The 16049-nt window shown below is 38.8% G+C and overlaps 1 protein-coding gene across 3 annotated transcripts in view; it reads left to right on the top strand.

The window, feature by feature from the left end:
• The window catches only part of MED13 (mediator complex subunit 13), a 59375-nt gene extending 43352 nt beyond the window's left edge, over window positions 1-16023 (top strand). For all 3 annotated transcript variants that reach the window (XM_037371600.1, XM_037371609.1, XM_037371618.1), the window contains 15 exons: window positions 8-924; window positions 2453-2620; window positions 3769-3992; window positions 4559-4748; window positions 5256-5721; window positions 6391-6610; window positions 7259-7450; window positions 7595-7818; window positions 8276-8418; window positions 8648-8806; window positions 8899-9084; window positions 9274-9422; window positions 9672-9845; window positions 11064-11164; window positions 11883-16023. In XM_037371600.1, the coding sequence (XP_037227497.1) occupies window positions 8-924; window positions 2453-2620; window positions 3769-3992; window positions 4559-4748; window positions 5256-5721; window positions 6391-6610; window positions 7259-7450; window positions 7595-7818; window positions 8276-8418; window positions 8648-8806; window positions 8899-9084; window positions 9274-9422; window positions 9672-9845; window positions 11064-11164; window positions 11883-12015 (3646 nt within the window). In that variant the 3' untranslated portion in view covers window positions 12016-16023. The remainder of the gene's footprint in view (window positions 1-7; window positions 925-2452; window positions 2621-3768; window positions 3993-4558; window positions 4749-5255; window positions 5722-6390; window positions 6611-7258; window positions 7451-7594; window positions 7819-8275; window positions 8419-8647; window positions 8807-8898; window positions 9085-9273; window positions 9423-9671; window positions 9846-11063; window positions 11165-11882) is intronic.
• Window positions 16024-16049: the final 26 nt, after the last annotated feature.

The following is a 16049-nucleotide window of genomic DNA, read 5'->3' as shown; positions in this document are numbered from 1 at the left end:
CTATTAGTGATGGAAGCACTATGGATCAAGAGTATGGCCCTGCATACACACCACAAACTCATACTCCATTTGGGATGCCACCAAGTAGCGCACCTCCCAGTAACAGCGGAGCTGGAATTCTCCCTTCTCCTTCCACCCCTCGTTTCCCAACTCCTAGAACACCAAGGACTCCTCGCACACCTCGTGGAGCTGGTGGACCTGCAAGTGCACAGGGTTCAGTCAAATACGAGAACTCTGATTTATACTCGCCAGCTTCCACACCATCGACATGTAGACCGCTTAATTCTGTTGAACCTGCAACTGTGCCTTCCATTCCAGAGGCACACAGTCTTTACGTGAATCTCATCCTCTCAGAGTCTGTAATGAATCTCTTCAAAGACTGTAACTTTGACAGCTGCTGCATATGTGTTTGCAATATGAACATCAAAGGTGCTGATGTTGGAGTTTACATTCCTGATCCAACGCAAGAGGCCCAGTATAGGTGTACCTGTGGTTTCAGTGCTGTTATGAATAGAAAATTTGGCAACAGTTCTGGACTGTTTCTTGAAGATGAATTGGATATTCTAGGACGTAATACAGAGTGCGGCAAAGAAGCAGAAAAACGCTTTGAAGCTCTCAGAGCTACTTCTATTGAACATGGTGGTGGAGGACTGAAAGAACCTGAGAAACTGCCCGATGAGTTAATACTGTTGCTGCAGGATCAATGCACCAACTTGTTCTCGCCGTTCGGAGCAGCAGATCAAGACTCCATTCCCAGAGTTGGTGCAGTTAGCAACCTGGTACGTGTAGAAGAAAGGGATTGTTGCAATGACTGCTACTTAGCCTTGGAACACGGACGGCAGTTCATGGACAATATGTCAGGAGGGAAAGTTGATGAAGCACTTGTGAAAACTACTTGCTTGCACCACTGGTCAAAAAGAAATGGTAAGTGAAAACAGCTTATTTTTATACTTGTCCACCTATGAATTTTTTTTGAGGGTTCATTTTCTTTGTGTTTTTCTTTCGTGAATATTGGACGCTTAAGACTGTTGTTTCTACCTGCACGCTTGCATAAAAATCTATTTTAGTGCTGTTCAGAATAACCGTTCCTTTCACGTTCTGTGCTGGTACGATGCGCCAAGCAGAGCGTAGGTGTCGGCTACCATCGGTTGTAAATTCCTAACATGAAGTGTAATGTAAGACCACAGTAGCTGTCCACAACACTTCACTAGGCTTATTCTTTTAAAGCAGTTTTTAGTGACTGCTTCCACAGAGGCTCTGTGGAATGAGCCTACGTAGGAAGTGTAGGTGGTTCAAATGGTGACTGTATTGTCACGGCTACTGTGGCAGAATTAAACAAGATCTATGATACAGTTGGCTTTTCCCCCTTCCTTAAGAGGGGGCAGTAGTTAATGGCATGTGTGGCAAGTAAAGCATTATCGTAGCCTTCATTGTATGTTGGATCTGCCAGAGATCCTTGGATTTTTTTTCTTCTAGGGCCTGACTAATGATATTATGTCTCATGGAATACCCTTTATTGCATGTATTTGCGTACTTCTCAATAACAGTCTTTAGAAGTAGCAACTCTAGCAGGGTGAAGAGTGAAATATGAAACTTTGATAGCAGTTAGCTGCGATTCGTAGTTGTTAATGAGGATGAGGAGGGCTAACAGCAAAGCACAGCTAGGTTTCTGTGTATTAGTGGAGGATTAAGTCTAAAACCCCAAGCTTTTAAAACATAAATCAATGTTTTTTCAGGCACCCAGGAAAAGTTTTAGTGTTACTGTGACCTTGATATTTAGGATAAAAAGATGTAAAGATACTTTTAAATGGACAGCTGTGAAATTATAGCCATACCAAATTTTGTGTCAGCCATTTATTGTTAAACGCTGCACATTCAATGGCATAGTGGTGGTGAGCTGATGAAATGGGCTGTGACTGTTTGAGGCTTCCCTTGACTTCTGTGAAGTGAGCACTGGGTGGCAGTCTGCCTAACCCTTCTTTCTTTGGAGGGAAAATCCTGTAGTTTAAGGATTGAACAACTTGTTTGTTGTCTTTTGTTTTTTGGTGTGTGTGGTTTTGGGTTTTTTTGTGTGTGTTTTTTTGTTATTGTTTTGTTGTTGGTGTTTTTTGTGGTTTTGGTTTTTTTAATTTTTAATTTTAGGGTTTTTTCCCTTAGTTTAAATCATAAGATGATAAGGCAAGGGAAAAAAACTCTACAGGGGGGGAAAAAACCCAACAACCCACCAAAAATCTGTCTGTGTTTCTTGTACATGGCTGAGAGGGGAAGAGAACTCTCCAAATCTGTGCGCTCAGCATTTTATATCATGGCCTTTGGGTGGACTGCATGGATGTTTCAGAAGAGAGTGACTTTGTTTAAAATCAAGGTTGTTTAAGATTCTAGGTTGTTTGTGGAGGGCTTCACTGTATTCTGTTGTTGCAGTAGGCCTTGACGATTTTTTTTGTCCTTTCAGTTGTGGATGTGAGCATGCAGTGTTCCCAGGACATCCTTCGTATGCTCCTCTCGCTCCAGCCAGTTCTTCAGGACGCAATTCAGAAAAAGCGAACGGTCCGGTCCTGGGGTGTGCAAGGACCCCTCACGTGGCAACAGTTTCACAAAATGGCTGGCAGAGGCTCATATGGTAAACGGCTGTGTAGACTCCTGTCTGTTAATCTCTACTTGATCCGGCCACCAAACCTTAGTGTCTGGATGCTGTTCAGCCTATTGGAATTCTAAACAGCATTTGACCTTTCCTTAAGCTATCAAGAGCTATTAGACAGGGGAGAATTCTTCTCTTGGAAAAAACAGAAAATATTTATATTCCTTAAAACAGTAAATGAATTAAAGATATGTGTATTTAAAATTAACATCTTCAATTGCACTGTTTATATACACCTGACACTTCTCCAAGTGAGGGAGTGAAATTGCAAAGATGGATTTAATGTTGAAAACAGAGTAATTGCTCTGTTCTGGTTTTTTACTCAAAAGAATGACTCCATTTTAATTACTCTAAAAATAGTGTAGTTAAAAAATACTAGCTTTTAAATGCTTGAAAAAGTGTGCTTTATTGCTCAGTAGTTTCAGAACTATGTTGAAGATCTGAGGTTATCCAGTGTGTTGTCTCTGATAAATATTTGGAGTGGCCAACACGTGATGCACATTTACAGATACAAGGTAAATTTTGTGCACTGAAGCTTTAAACTGACTTCATTAGCATATGAGATTGATTTACCACTATGTAGAAGGGTGACCTTTCACCAGCAGCTCTTTTGTAGCTATATTTAGAACATGGTAATTATACATTTAGAGTATTGTAAATGCATGTTCTTAAGTTTTTTTCCTTCTGTGGTCCTTTACGTATTTGCTTAGACTATTTGCATTTCTTCCCCCGCTTCTTCTTTTTCTTTTTTTTTTTTTTTTTTTTTTTTTTTAAAAAAAATTCACCTATTGCTTAGACTCTGTGGGAAAGGCTTCCTGGACAGTAAAGATCTGTTCCTAATTGTCCATATACTGATAGAAGTATTAAAACAACTATGGAGCTTCTTCATGAGGCCCTGAGAGATTTCAAATAAAAATAATTAGCTGATGCTTTTTTACAGAGGGTTGGATCATACATGCAGGTTTTTCATTTGTATCTGTTAAAATGGGAACTATTCCATTTATAATCAGTGCTACTTCCTGTTAGATGCTGGGAACACTAGTGTTTTTTCTATTCATATTTCCTAGAAGCAGAGTGTTAATTTTAAGCTTTCTGCTTAATATATTGGAAAATGTGTCTTGCTTTTCCAGGAACTGATGAGTCCCCGGAACCACTGCCAATCCCAACATTTTTGTTGGGATATGATTATGATTTTCTGGTGCTGTCTCCGTTTGCATTGCCGTATTGGGAGAGGCTGATGTTGGAACCTTACGGATCTCAAAGAGATGTTGCTTATGTTGTGGTGTGCCCCGAGAATGAGGCTCTGCTGAACGGAGCAAAAAGCTTCTTTAGGGATCTGACTGCAATATACGAGGTACATTATTTATGGCAGTTAGGAGTGAAATGGATTTTTGAAAGACTGTTTCTAATACATACTCATAACTACTTATCGGGCTTGTCTCAGACGATACAAACATTTGCACAGAATGCTATCTTGGAAATCAGCTGGAAAGGATTTTAGGAATGGGCACTTGGAAGATCAGGGTTGTTGAGGCTGCTCACCGTTGCTTTTAGTAGTAGCCGTTTTGAGAGTCTTTATCTGATAAACGCCGCCTAGTGGTAAAACTCTGTATTGCCACTTTAATTGTTTTAGCTACATTTAATGAAATACACGTATTATTTGCATTGTGATTAAGATGAGAGTAGATGATGTATCGACCCGTTTTTCTTGCATTTTGGAAAACGTGAAAATAAATCATAAAGTCCCTATAGAATATTTCATACCGGTGTAATATTCTAGAATTAAAATGTTACTTTGGAATATCATAACTAAGTTCTCTTGCTTTTTTTTATATATAAATGATCCTTCATGTGATTCTTAACAGTTTTTAAGGCTTATAAATTCCTTATCTTGCATCTTCTATTTTACCTTCTTTGCAGTCATGCAGGCTTGGTCAGCACAGACCTATCTGTAAGCTATTGCCTGATGGGATCATGAGAGTTGGACCTACTGCTTCAAAGAAACTTTCTGAGAAGTTGGTCACAGAATGGTTCTCACAGACAGCTAACACCAACAATGAAGCATTTTCCAAACTCAAACTATATGCTCAAGTTTGCAGATATGAGCTGGGTATGAATTTTTTTTAGTGCTTCTTATTTCATACGATTACTACTTCCTCCATTCCAGTAGAGGAAAAGAAATCACTGTAGTTATTCATTGAGTTTTGTTATTTTTTGCAGGTTTCTGGTTTTAAGCTTGGGGAGGTGGGGGGCTGTCCAAAACCCCCATATATTTAGATATGTGCTAAAATGGCTTCTTACCATCTAGCAGTACCTTTAGGGAATAGCAGCATTGCTGCCCGACAGGGACTTAGTTGTCTTTTTGTATTGGCGACTTAGATTCCAAAGCAGTGATTTCTAGCAATTCAGCATATCTGAAAAAAATTATTTTTAAAACTGATTTTTGGATTTTTCTGAACGAGTCTTATGAGAATACTAGAATTTGAAATGTAATGCAGGTATTTTAATTTTAATGTATGCTAAAGGCTTGCTCTGTTCTGTTAAAACTATAACTTAATAGATGAAGTATGTTTAAAACCAGCTGCAGTACAAAATTCATGCTTTTTTCTGGTTTTAGGTCCTTATCTTGCTTCTCAGCCTTTGGACAATTCTTTACTTTCCCAAACAAATCTGGTCACTCCCTCCAGCCAGCCAGCCTCTGCTTTGCCCCCAGTGACAGCCAGCGCTGCAAATCCAAACACTCCATCATCTACTCCTGCAGCTCCCACCACTAGTACTATTGCAGTGACATCAAACAGTGCCATGTCTTCTGCAGCTACTACAGCTAATTCAACACTGACTACCACCGCCCCGTCATCCTCTTCTGCCAGCCTAGGCAGCGGGATACCAACAAGCAAGCCTTCTTCATTTCCACCTTTTAGCAGTATGAACAATACCACTTCTGCCTCCCTGCCCGCTCAGGCTGCAACAGTCCAAAATGGGCAAACAGGGGGGCAGCAGCAACAGCCAACACTGCAAACAGCAGGGATGTCTGGAGATACTGCTTCAGCGCCTGCACAGCCCCACCCAGAGGTTTCTGAAAGGTAATCAACTGCAGAGTCAAACTTTCTTTGGCTAAAAAAAAAAAATAAATAATCAAACCCTCAGCTCGATTAATGTGGACCTATTAATGCCACTCTGGTCCCCTCAATAAAAATCCTGTATTTCTTTTTTAGGCATCAAGCTGCTTTTTAGGGAGAATGTTCATTCATGGTGGAACTGAACTTTGGTTCCAGCCTTAGCTGCAGTTTCTAATTGCATCTCAGTGTCTGCTGTGGTACAAAAATAAACTTTCTCTGTTTTTCTTTTCTCTCTAAAGGGAGAAAATTCACTAAACTACTCACTTCTGTATTTTAAGGCTGGGGGGTGGGGAATAGATAACTGGCATCATCTTAAAGTTCTGGTTTCTGTTATCAACAGAAAGTATCCGTCATAGTAGTAAAGCCAGCTCTTGCTGGAGAGACTGACCTTGTAGATGTTCCTGTTCCCCAGTTGAAGCAATAGAACTATGTGCTGTTGAGCTTCTGTAATAAAGAATGCCAAAGAAAAGACAAATGATACCAAGTTGTTGATAAGCTCATGTACAAAAATGAAATAAAAAGACTGTTTCTTACAGTTGACTCAAAGGTATTTCAGATTGATATTTGACAGTTTGATCTGAGTTTAGAAGTAAAAATAAATTGTTGTAACTGTTCTCACAATTTCATTTCCAGCACTATGGATCGTGATAAAGTTGGAGTCCCTACAGATGGAGATTCACATGCTATCACCTATCCACCTGCAATTGTAGTTTACATAATTGATCCTTTTACATATGAAAAAAAGGATGAGAACAGTAGCTCATCTAGTTTGTGGACACTTGGACTTCTGCGCTGCTTTTTAGAGATGGTTCAGGTTCTTCCTTCTAACATAAAGAATATAATTTCTGTGCAGGTGAGCCATCATTTATAGAAATATGCCGAGTATCTATTTTGGCTTTGACTGTGTTTTGGAGGCAATAATGCCCTCGAGGTGAAAGTTTCATTTGCTGTGTAAGCATTACCCTACAGTTCTGCAGCTGTTAAATCATTAAGATTATAGTTTTTAGAGCAGTTTGGGCATTATTAACCAAAGCCAAATTCTGTAGGAGATTCCAAAATAGTCAGTCTTATTTCAGAGGAAATGTAGTGGCCCACTCCAATAATGACTGAAGCATAGGAAAGCTGCTTGTCCCATCACTGGAACCTGCACTGCCAGCCTGACCTGCTGGGCTTTAGACAGTGCTCCATCCTGATAGACACCCAACAGTAAGGTGGTCAGCAGCTGCAGAACTAGTTAACAGTGGGTATCTTTTCAAAGGAATCATTAAGACTCTCTTCTAAATAAATTATTTTTTTCTCTAAAGAAAATTTCAATGAGAACAATTGCTTGAAGTCCCATGTAGCTTTGGAAGAAGTGGCAGGAGATATCCAAGAACCAGAGAAAATTGATTGCAAAGTAGAGTTCTAAGATAGCATTTAGGTATGCTCCTTTATCTCAAAAACCATCTACTCCAATGATGAAACAGTAAATTTTTTTCCTCCCCTCTGTAATCTGTTCTAGATTGTCCCATGTCAGTACCTTCTACAACCTGTGAAACATGAAGACCGGCAGATTTACACTCAGCATTTAAAATCTTTGGCGTTTTCAGCTTTTACTCAGTGTCGGAGACCTCTTCCCACTTCCACCAACGTGAAAACATTAACTGGCTTTGGCCCAGGTTTAGCCATGGAAACTGCTCTTAAGAGCCCTGATGTGAGTATTATTAACTTGACTGTGTAAATATGCAGATAAATATCCCTGTTTAGTAAATCACTGGCATCTTTCAAATTAACTAACTAGATTTCTTGGGAATAATTGCTTTGCAAAACTTCATTGTCTGTTCTGTCATCTTTACAGAGACCTGAGTGTATTCGACTATACACCCCTCCTTTTATACTGGCTCCTGTAAAGGACAAGCAAACAGAACTAGGAGAAACCTTTGGAGAAGCTGGCCAGAAGTATAATGTACTTTTTGTAGGCTACTGTTTGTCTCACGATCAAAGATGGCTCCTTGCATCCTGTACAGATCTCTATGGAGAACAGTTAGAAACTTGCATAATTAATATTGATGTACCAAACAGGTAAGAACAAAACTCTTAAATTGTTTTTTAGGATGTGTATCTTCTTTCATTCTGCTGAAGAATTAGTTTGTTTATGATGCCGTAAGAATAACTCTTGACTTTTCGTAGAGTTGCTGCGTTGCAAAAGTAGCTAAAGCCAATAGATACTTTCCATATTTATGCGTATATTGTTTTGAGTTAGATTTCAAGAAGAATGTTATTTGGTTTCATGTGATTCTTCAGTGGGTTTTTTATGCATGTTCGTATGCCCCCTGCCCTGCACTGTCTTTTGAATCAGTGTTAGAACATGGTTAAATAAAAAAACCCAAACAAACAAACTGAAGCTCCAGCTGATATAGTACAGTACTAATATTCTTGTGAATGTTCAGGTTAATACAAATAAGAAATTCCAAACATGGCTATAAAAACTTGTTGCAGATGGGTTCTAACTTTGTTTTCCCTTCTTTCTAAATTCTAGAGCTCGCAGGAAAAAGGGTTCTGCCCGCAGACTTGGTCTTCAGAAACTCTGGGAATGGTGCTTGGGACTTGTGCAAATGAGCTCTTTGCCATGGAGAGTTGTAATAGGCCGTTTAGGAAGAATAGGACATGGGGAATTAAAAGGTAACATTAGCTTTTCCTAGAGTCTAAAACTTGATTTGAAGCTTTCATTTTTCAGTCATGTAAAGTGTCTGTCCCCGTTTCTGGAAGAAAACCTAAATAATTTTAGAGTTCCTTTGCATATTCTGTATTAACAGCTGTGAGGTTTGCACCACACACTATTATATGTAAAATACATGTTTTGCAGCAAGCACTTTGCTTATAGACAAACAAATGTTCTTTGTATCCTCAGACTGGAGTTGTTTGCTGAGTCGACGAAACCTTCAGTCCCTTAGCAAGAGACTAAAAGACATGTGCAGAATGTGTGGTATCTCTGCTGCAGACTCTCCCAGCATTCTCAGTGCTTGTTTGGTGGCAATGGAACCACAGGGGTCCTTCATTATTATGCCAGGTATTTGAGAAACTTTGTCCCTTTTTTTTGGCAAGGGACCTAATAGTTCGGGTTGGGCAAAACTAAGGAAATACTTGATTTCTCTTCCAAAGATTCTGTATCGACCGGCTCTGTATTTGGACGCAGCACCACTTTAAATATGCAGACATCTCAGCTCAACACCCCCCAGGACACATCATGCACTCATATACTGGTGTTTCCCACATCTGCATCTGTGCAAGTAGCATCGTCAACTTATACCACTGAAAACTTGGATCTGGCCTTCAACACAAACAATGGTCAGTAGGTTGGATTTATTGTTGCTTTAAAAACAAAACAAACCAACCAAAAACCCCTCATCGCTTCCCATATAATAAGACTGTTTATTCTAATGAACCACAAGATTTATGTGGAAAATCACTTCAAAATGCGTTGTATCCTGTATGTAGGGAAACTATAGAAATTCACTGGTCTTGTTCTTTTTCAAGATGGAGCAGATGGAATGGGAATCTTTGACTTGCTAGACACTGGAGACGATCTTGATCCTGATATTATAAATATTCTTCCTGCATCCCCTACGGGATCCCCTGTACATTCTCCAGGGTCCCACTACCCTCACGGAGGTGATATGGGCAAGGTAATTATTAGAGTAAATATAAAGGCGGGGTGTGTGTGGTTTTGGTTTGGTTTTTCTCCATCTGGTAATTTCCTTTCGTGGAATGAAGGGTTCCTATGAAATGTTTTGAAGCAATTGGATATTGGATTGTCTTGGCAAGATTCATGCAATGCTTGGATATTTCAAAATGCTTTGTGTTTTGAAAGCTACAGACAATTTCTATTAATTTTGTGCTCTCCTAATATGAAACCATTGCCGGTTGTTTTACAGGGTCAAGGTACAGATCGATTGCTTTCAACAGAATCTCATGATGAAGTAACAAATATACTGCAACAGCCATTGGCCCTTGGTTATTTTGTGTCAACTGCCAAAGCAGGTCCATTGCCTGACTGGTTTTGGTCAGCGTGTCCTCAAGCACAAAATCAGTGTCCCTTGTTTCTTAAGGTACTGTAACTTCAGCAGGCTGTACGGCCGTCTTCCTGGGCCGTCTGTCATAGAAAGCTGTGCGGCGTGCAGGGATTGGCGTTATGAGAACTTGTTCCATTTAAAACAAAGTTGGTGCATGTCTCTTGGAATTGTCCGCATTTGCTTCAGGAGAGGTTGGGGTTTAAACTTTTGCACTTAGGCTTTTTATGTTCCCCCTTTTTTTTTTTTAAGAGAAGAAAAATGATGAGTGGAAGTAGCAAACGTTCTGAAGGGTTCTGCTGTTCAGTGTGTTTCTTCACAGTAGTGGTAGTGGTGGTAGTCTGGGCTCCTTCCTGGCTTTGTGCTACAGTATTTTGTAAGAATAGTTTTGAGTTTCTAGACAGATTGCTGGTTAATGCTTGACTCCCGTGGGGACCGGTGGTAAAGGGAAGTACACAAGTGTAATGTAATATATCAGTTACAGTGGCTAAAAAAAAAATAAATGAACAAATCTCTTTATGTATTGCCCAAAGCATAAAAGATACATTTTCCATGTTGGCTGTTGCCAAGTGATAGCCATTGTATCATCTGCCTAGATATTGTCTGATCCCCTTATCTTTTTATGGCACAATCAGGACGTACTTGGCACTTCTAAGGCTATACATTAGTATACAGAGAAACTTTCTGTATTAATATTATTCACTTTTGACTTAAATTAGCATCTCTAATACTACACTGTATTTTCTAATGATACAGATATATCTTCCGCAGCCTTATTTGTGTCTGGATGAGCTGTTCCTCTTGGCCTAAGCTCAGCTGTACTTTTTGTCTAAGACATTTTTTTGAATAGAGGATTTATTATTTACCCTAAGCAGCCTCTATATATGGAATATAAATAGACCAGTCTTATGGAAAGCAACTGAACTTCCAAGTCTGTATTTTACTAGACATCTTGGGCCACTTCATTTTTTTTTTTTTTTAATAATCGCTTAATATAGCAAAAGGATTAAAAAAAAGAATAATTTCTAAAACACATTACACTGCTAGCACTGTGCTTTTGGCAGAGGTCTGTGTGCAATTCCTTTATATTCTGATAATTCCTGAACTATTTGGTGGCATAAGGATAAGATTTGTTTTGGCTTGTGTGTCACGAGACTAGAAGGTGACTGCCATGGTACAGGTCAACAATACAGAGGGAAGAAAATATGCTGTAGTTGTATCGGGTGGTAACTGCTGGCATCTTCCTCCTTTTCTTAGGCCTCTTTGCACCTCCACGTGCCTTCAGTGCAATCAGACGAGCTACTCCACAGTAAACACTCCCATCCACTTGATTCTAATCAAACTTCTGATGTGCTCAGGTATTTATGATTGATCACTTGCAAAAATATTGTGCGTTTCTTTTTTTAATACTGCTGCAGTGAAGCTACCTATTTGTTTTTCTTGCTGTAAATTTTTTTTCTTTGTACTAAGGATACCAGCAGCACATCGCAGAGACAATCTAAATTGCTGTGCTTAGAGTGATTAAAAAATGGCTTTATCACAGAACAGTGCAATTAAACCCAAACATTTCTAAGCCCTCCTTTAACTAATCAGTGTTGATTACAACTGAAAATATTTGAAAGATGATGAATTCTTCAGACTAGAAGACAGTTTGAGGTGTAACACAGAACCTGTGCATAAATGAGTGGAAGATAGTTATAGTTAAGCCAGAATCTTGCATGGCGATCTTGTGGAAATACTGCAATGCTGAAATACGAGAGTCTAGACTCATGTAAACATACATATCTTGTAGAGAAAATGGCAGATTTTTTGCTTTGTGGTTTTTGGTGGTTTTTTTTTTTTAATGCGTGAACCTCTTTACATTAATTAAGAATAGACAATTAAAATGACAGTTTTCCACTGAAAGGAAGTTTAGCTTTGAACTGCTTGTAATACTCCTGAAGGCATGTTATTTCAGAATGTTGGCAAACCTATTTTAAGTTTTTAACGCCAAAGAAACTGGGTTATAGTAAATCAGGACTGTAAAATACTGGTGAGAAAATCTGTTGGCTTGATGGAAGCTTGTTTGCTTTTCAGGTTTGTTCTGGAACAGTACAATGCACTCTCCTGGCTAACCTGTGATCCTGCAACCCAGGACAGACGGTCGTGTCTCCCAATTCATTTTGTGGTGCTGAATCAGTTGTATAACTTTATCATGAATATGCTGTGATCTTCATCTGAATTTTGCAAGACAAAAATGAGGAAAAGGGATATTTCACTGCAGGACTAAGTTATAATTCTTCTCACAGTGCAAGTTGTTTGTGACGGGGTATGAACCTTGTTACTTCCAGCAAATATTGTTTTGACTTGTGAGAGGGGCACCTACCGCCCAACTGTCTTTGAGTCATTGACTATGGGGGACGCTTTAGAATGATGATCAGAAAGTGTATTATAACATTTTTAGTAGCAAAATTAACCATTTTTCCCCAGCCACAGTATTTGTGAAGAGTAATGAGCCATAGTACCCAGTCATGGTTAATGAATATTAGAAGCATGGAGATGAGAAGAAACATGAGGAACAGTAAGTTTCAACCTATGGCTTCAGAACATCAAGATGTTCTTGTATTGGATTATAGTACCTAGTATTCAAAAATGCCTGCATCTCTTATTTATTGTAAGTTTTTAAATGTATAAATTGTCTTATATTTCTTAACCTCTTTTATAAAAATTTTCCTAGAAGGTTTATACTGCCTTCTTGCTTTAAAGCAATTGGTCTAAAATATATGTAATCGTCTTAATTAAAAGTTGCAGTAGGTTGCTTTTAGAGTATTATTTTTTTGTAAGGGGTGGGTGGGGACAGTAAATTTGTATTGTCTTGATGTACAGTTTAATGGGGATAGAGGGGTTAATGTCCATACCATTGTGTGTGGGGGATTTACAGCTAAGCTGTAGTTGCAGAGTACATGTACAGTAATGAAGTTCACTGTGTTTATATAAATTGAAAAGGTACCGGGTCTTACAGCATTTTATATCACACCTTTACAGAGTAACAATGGCAATATATAAGTGATATTGTAGGTGGTTTAACTTGTAGTGAGAATAAAATGAATAAACCCTTCAAATGAAGTTTGTGTTATGGTTCAGGGCTGTGGCTAGATTCTCAGATCTATTTCCAATATACAAGTTTTAATATTACAAGAATAGCTATTGAGCATTGTTGTTACCTAGATATTCTTGGCACTGTGGTGACTGCGTTGTTTTCTTCCACATTTGTGATAAAATGTGAATCTGAGGCGAAACACCCAGAAAACTGATCTTACCCAAAGCCTCCTGTAAGGCTGAGATTTAGCCCAGCTCTAGCCATTTTACAAATGCAAAAATAGTCAATCTTGACTTTAAGATTGGTGTGTGTTTAACTAAAATGTGGTGTATATAGATTCTCAGTGAATTCTGGTATTCAGATTTTATTCCACTAGTAAAAAACAGCACGAAACCCTGAACATTTTCCTTTTTCATGTATTTTTGGCACTGTGGTGAAGGTCCCAAGTATCAGTGTATGGCCTTCCCCATATTCCCTTTTCAGGCTCTGGCTGGTGCATGTGCCAAGGAGGCTTAGCCCTCCCAAAGGAAGGGACTGACAAATCACAAGGCTTTCCTAAATGTCTCCCTCTACAGTAACCGGTTTTTTTTTCCTCAGTAGTTTCCTTCCTTTCTCCTAGCACATGCCAAATGTCTGATGCTGCTCGAAAATAGCCCCTACGGGTGCTGAAGAGCAACCGCATAGGATTTTTCTGTGTTCCTCATCTGACTGCCAGATTAAAAACTGAACTCCTGCAGCGCTCACATGAGCCTGGTGCGATAACCCATGTCCTGGGTCTTAATACTGTCTGTCTCGCTGGTTTAAAACATTAAAGGAGCAAGTTTTAAGATCCATTTGTGCACCCGCTCTTAATCCTCTACAAGGAAGAATTCGCTTGCATTTACAAAACTTTCCTGTGTTATTGAAAATCATGTTTTGTAAATGCAAAGTACCTGCCTGAGATAATTTTTCATATAAACAGTCTCATTGCATCGTGTATATACAATATCAGCAACTTTTTTTGTTTTGTATAAAGAAGTTGTACAATTGGTGATGAAAATTTTCAGTCGTTTCTTCAAAATAACATGAGTGCAATCAGAAGTCAGCATATTTTGATAAATAGAGTTAAAAACTGGGTCTGTCCAATTACTTTATATTGATAACGGTAGCGCACCGCAGATTAAACAGCACGTTATTGTCTTACAGGAGGTTTTTTCTCATTTGGCTGAGATTTTTGAAGTGGAGAAGTGCTCCTAAAACTGGAATTTTTAAAGCATATGTCCTATTTTTTTTTATTTTTTTTATTTTTTTTTTTTAAGCTCTGTTGCAAAGTGGTCATTTTTAACCCTGGCTCAGTTAGCCAAGTTCCAAGGGCTGGGCTTTGGTGTGGCTTTCTTTGTGTTAAAGCTGACTTGTATTCATAAAGGTAAGTGAATCGGCTGCCTGAGTGTTGGTGTAACTGTATTTTGTTACCTGGACCACAGCCTTCCCTGTGAAACTCTCCAACTGTGAAAGCTGCCAGTGTCCCCCTCCCGTCCCACCCCCCCCACCCCAAAATGCAGTTAAATTATAATATTGTGACCACTAGAAAAGATGAGGAGGGCCATTTCTGGAGCGATAGTCACAGCCGGCAATGTACATATCAAACCTGCCAGCACTGTGGAGCCAGCTACTTACATTAGGCATACTTTTTTGTTATCTACTTTCATTTAACTGTTTTAAGTGCACATAATAGCTGGTTACTAAGTAAAATTGTCACGATCCGGTAACTTGGGTTCTTTAGCAAGTACAAGCTTAAATATTTGAAAATTTCAGCTGCAGCTTTTCAAAATGGTCTTGCAAGAAAATATAGTTCCTGACAGTGCTCTGTTAAGTAGCTGTGGAGGTTTACCTCCTTTTAAGTATCCAGTGGAAGAAGAATCTGAGATCCTTCCATTCCGATTAAAAATATGTATTTTAACCTAGATATTACTGTATTTAAGCCATTTAGTCACCTTTGACTCTACTATTTTAATTAGATTTCTGAAAACCCTGTTGCTAGACCAGCAGGCCACCAATTGTACTTGCAAACAACCCTTACATTTTAAAGTAGGTGTAACGTTTAGATCTTTCTAACATTTCCTGAAATAATTAAAGATAAATGAATTTATATTTAAATCCTCAGCTATGTTCTTACTTAGCTGTCAGTTATGGCGCAGATTATTGTATTTCTATATTTACCTCTGATGGTAATTTTAACTTCATGTGTTGCTATGAAGACTTGCAGATGTCTTTAATCAAGCACTATTTGTTAATACTGTAATATCAAAATATTATGTTGCATTATTTTAAAGCTTTCAAAAATAAGAGTAAAATGTTTTTAAAAATGCTATTGCACCATATAATTTGCTGCACAACAGTATGGCAACAGCATATCAGTCTGTTTTGATAGTAATGCTGCATAAACAGTGTTTTGATCTGGGTTTCTTTTGAGAATTCATTAATTAGGTGACATTTTATGATACTGTCTCGACAACCTCCAGCTGGGAAGGTTTTTTGTTTTGGTTTGGTTTTGGATTTTTTTTTTTGTAGGGCGGTGGTTTGTTTTTTTTTTTTCCCTCCTGTTTTTATTTTTTAAGTAAAGGACCCAGGGCTATGCTTCATTCATACTTAAAGTTTGTTGGTTTTGTTTTTTCTTAATTATTGTTTGTGGGTGTACTTTTTATTTTTCAGTGGAGTAAAGCTTAATTTACAGTAAAACTGGATTTGGGACCTACCACAATCCTCAGGGTCACTTTTTCAGGACGATACTAATCTAGCTTTAGGTTTTTCCAAGCAAACTGGACGTGAGGACCTCGGGGCGCCATCGGGTTGGGACGACGCAGCCCACGGCCTCGTTACTGGACATGTCGCCCTCCCGGCACGGCTGGGTCACTCCGAGGGAGCTGTTCTGCCTTCTCACGCAGCTGCCACACGCCATGGGCCAAGTCGTCGTATTTATCATGACAAGGAGGAAAAAAACCCAACAAGTAAATGAAAATAAAAGCGATTAAAGGAACAAACACTATTGCTGCCGAATGCCATAAACACTGAGTTGTACAAATTGTGATTGAGGAAATGAAAAAGGTTTATACTTTTTAAAAAAATTTCAAATGGAATAAATTATTCATGAAGCCTTGATTGTGGTGTGGCCTTATTTCCAGCGG

This window comes from Falco rusticolus, chromosome 1, assembly GCF_015220075.1.
Source record: "Falco rusticolus isolate bFalRus1 chromosome 1, bFalRus1.pri, whole genome shotgun sequence".
NCBI lineage: Eukaryota > Metazoa > Chordata > Aves > Falconiformes > Falconidae > Falco > Falco rusticolus.
This window is presented reverse-complemented; position numbering and strand designations above follow the sequence as displayed.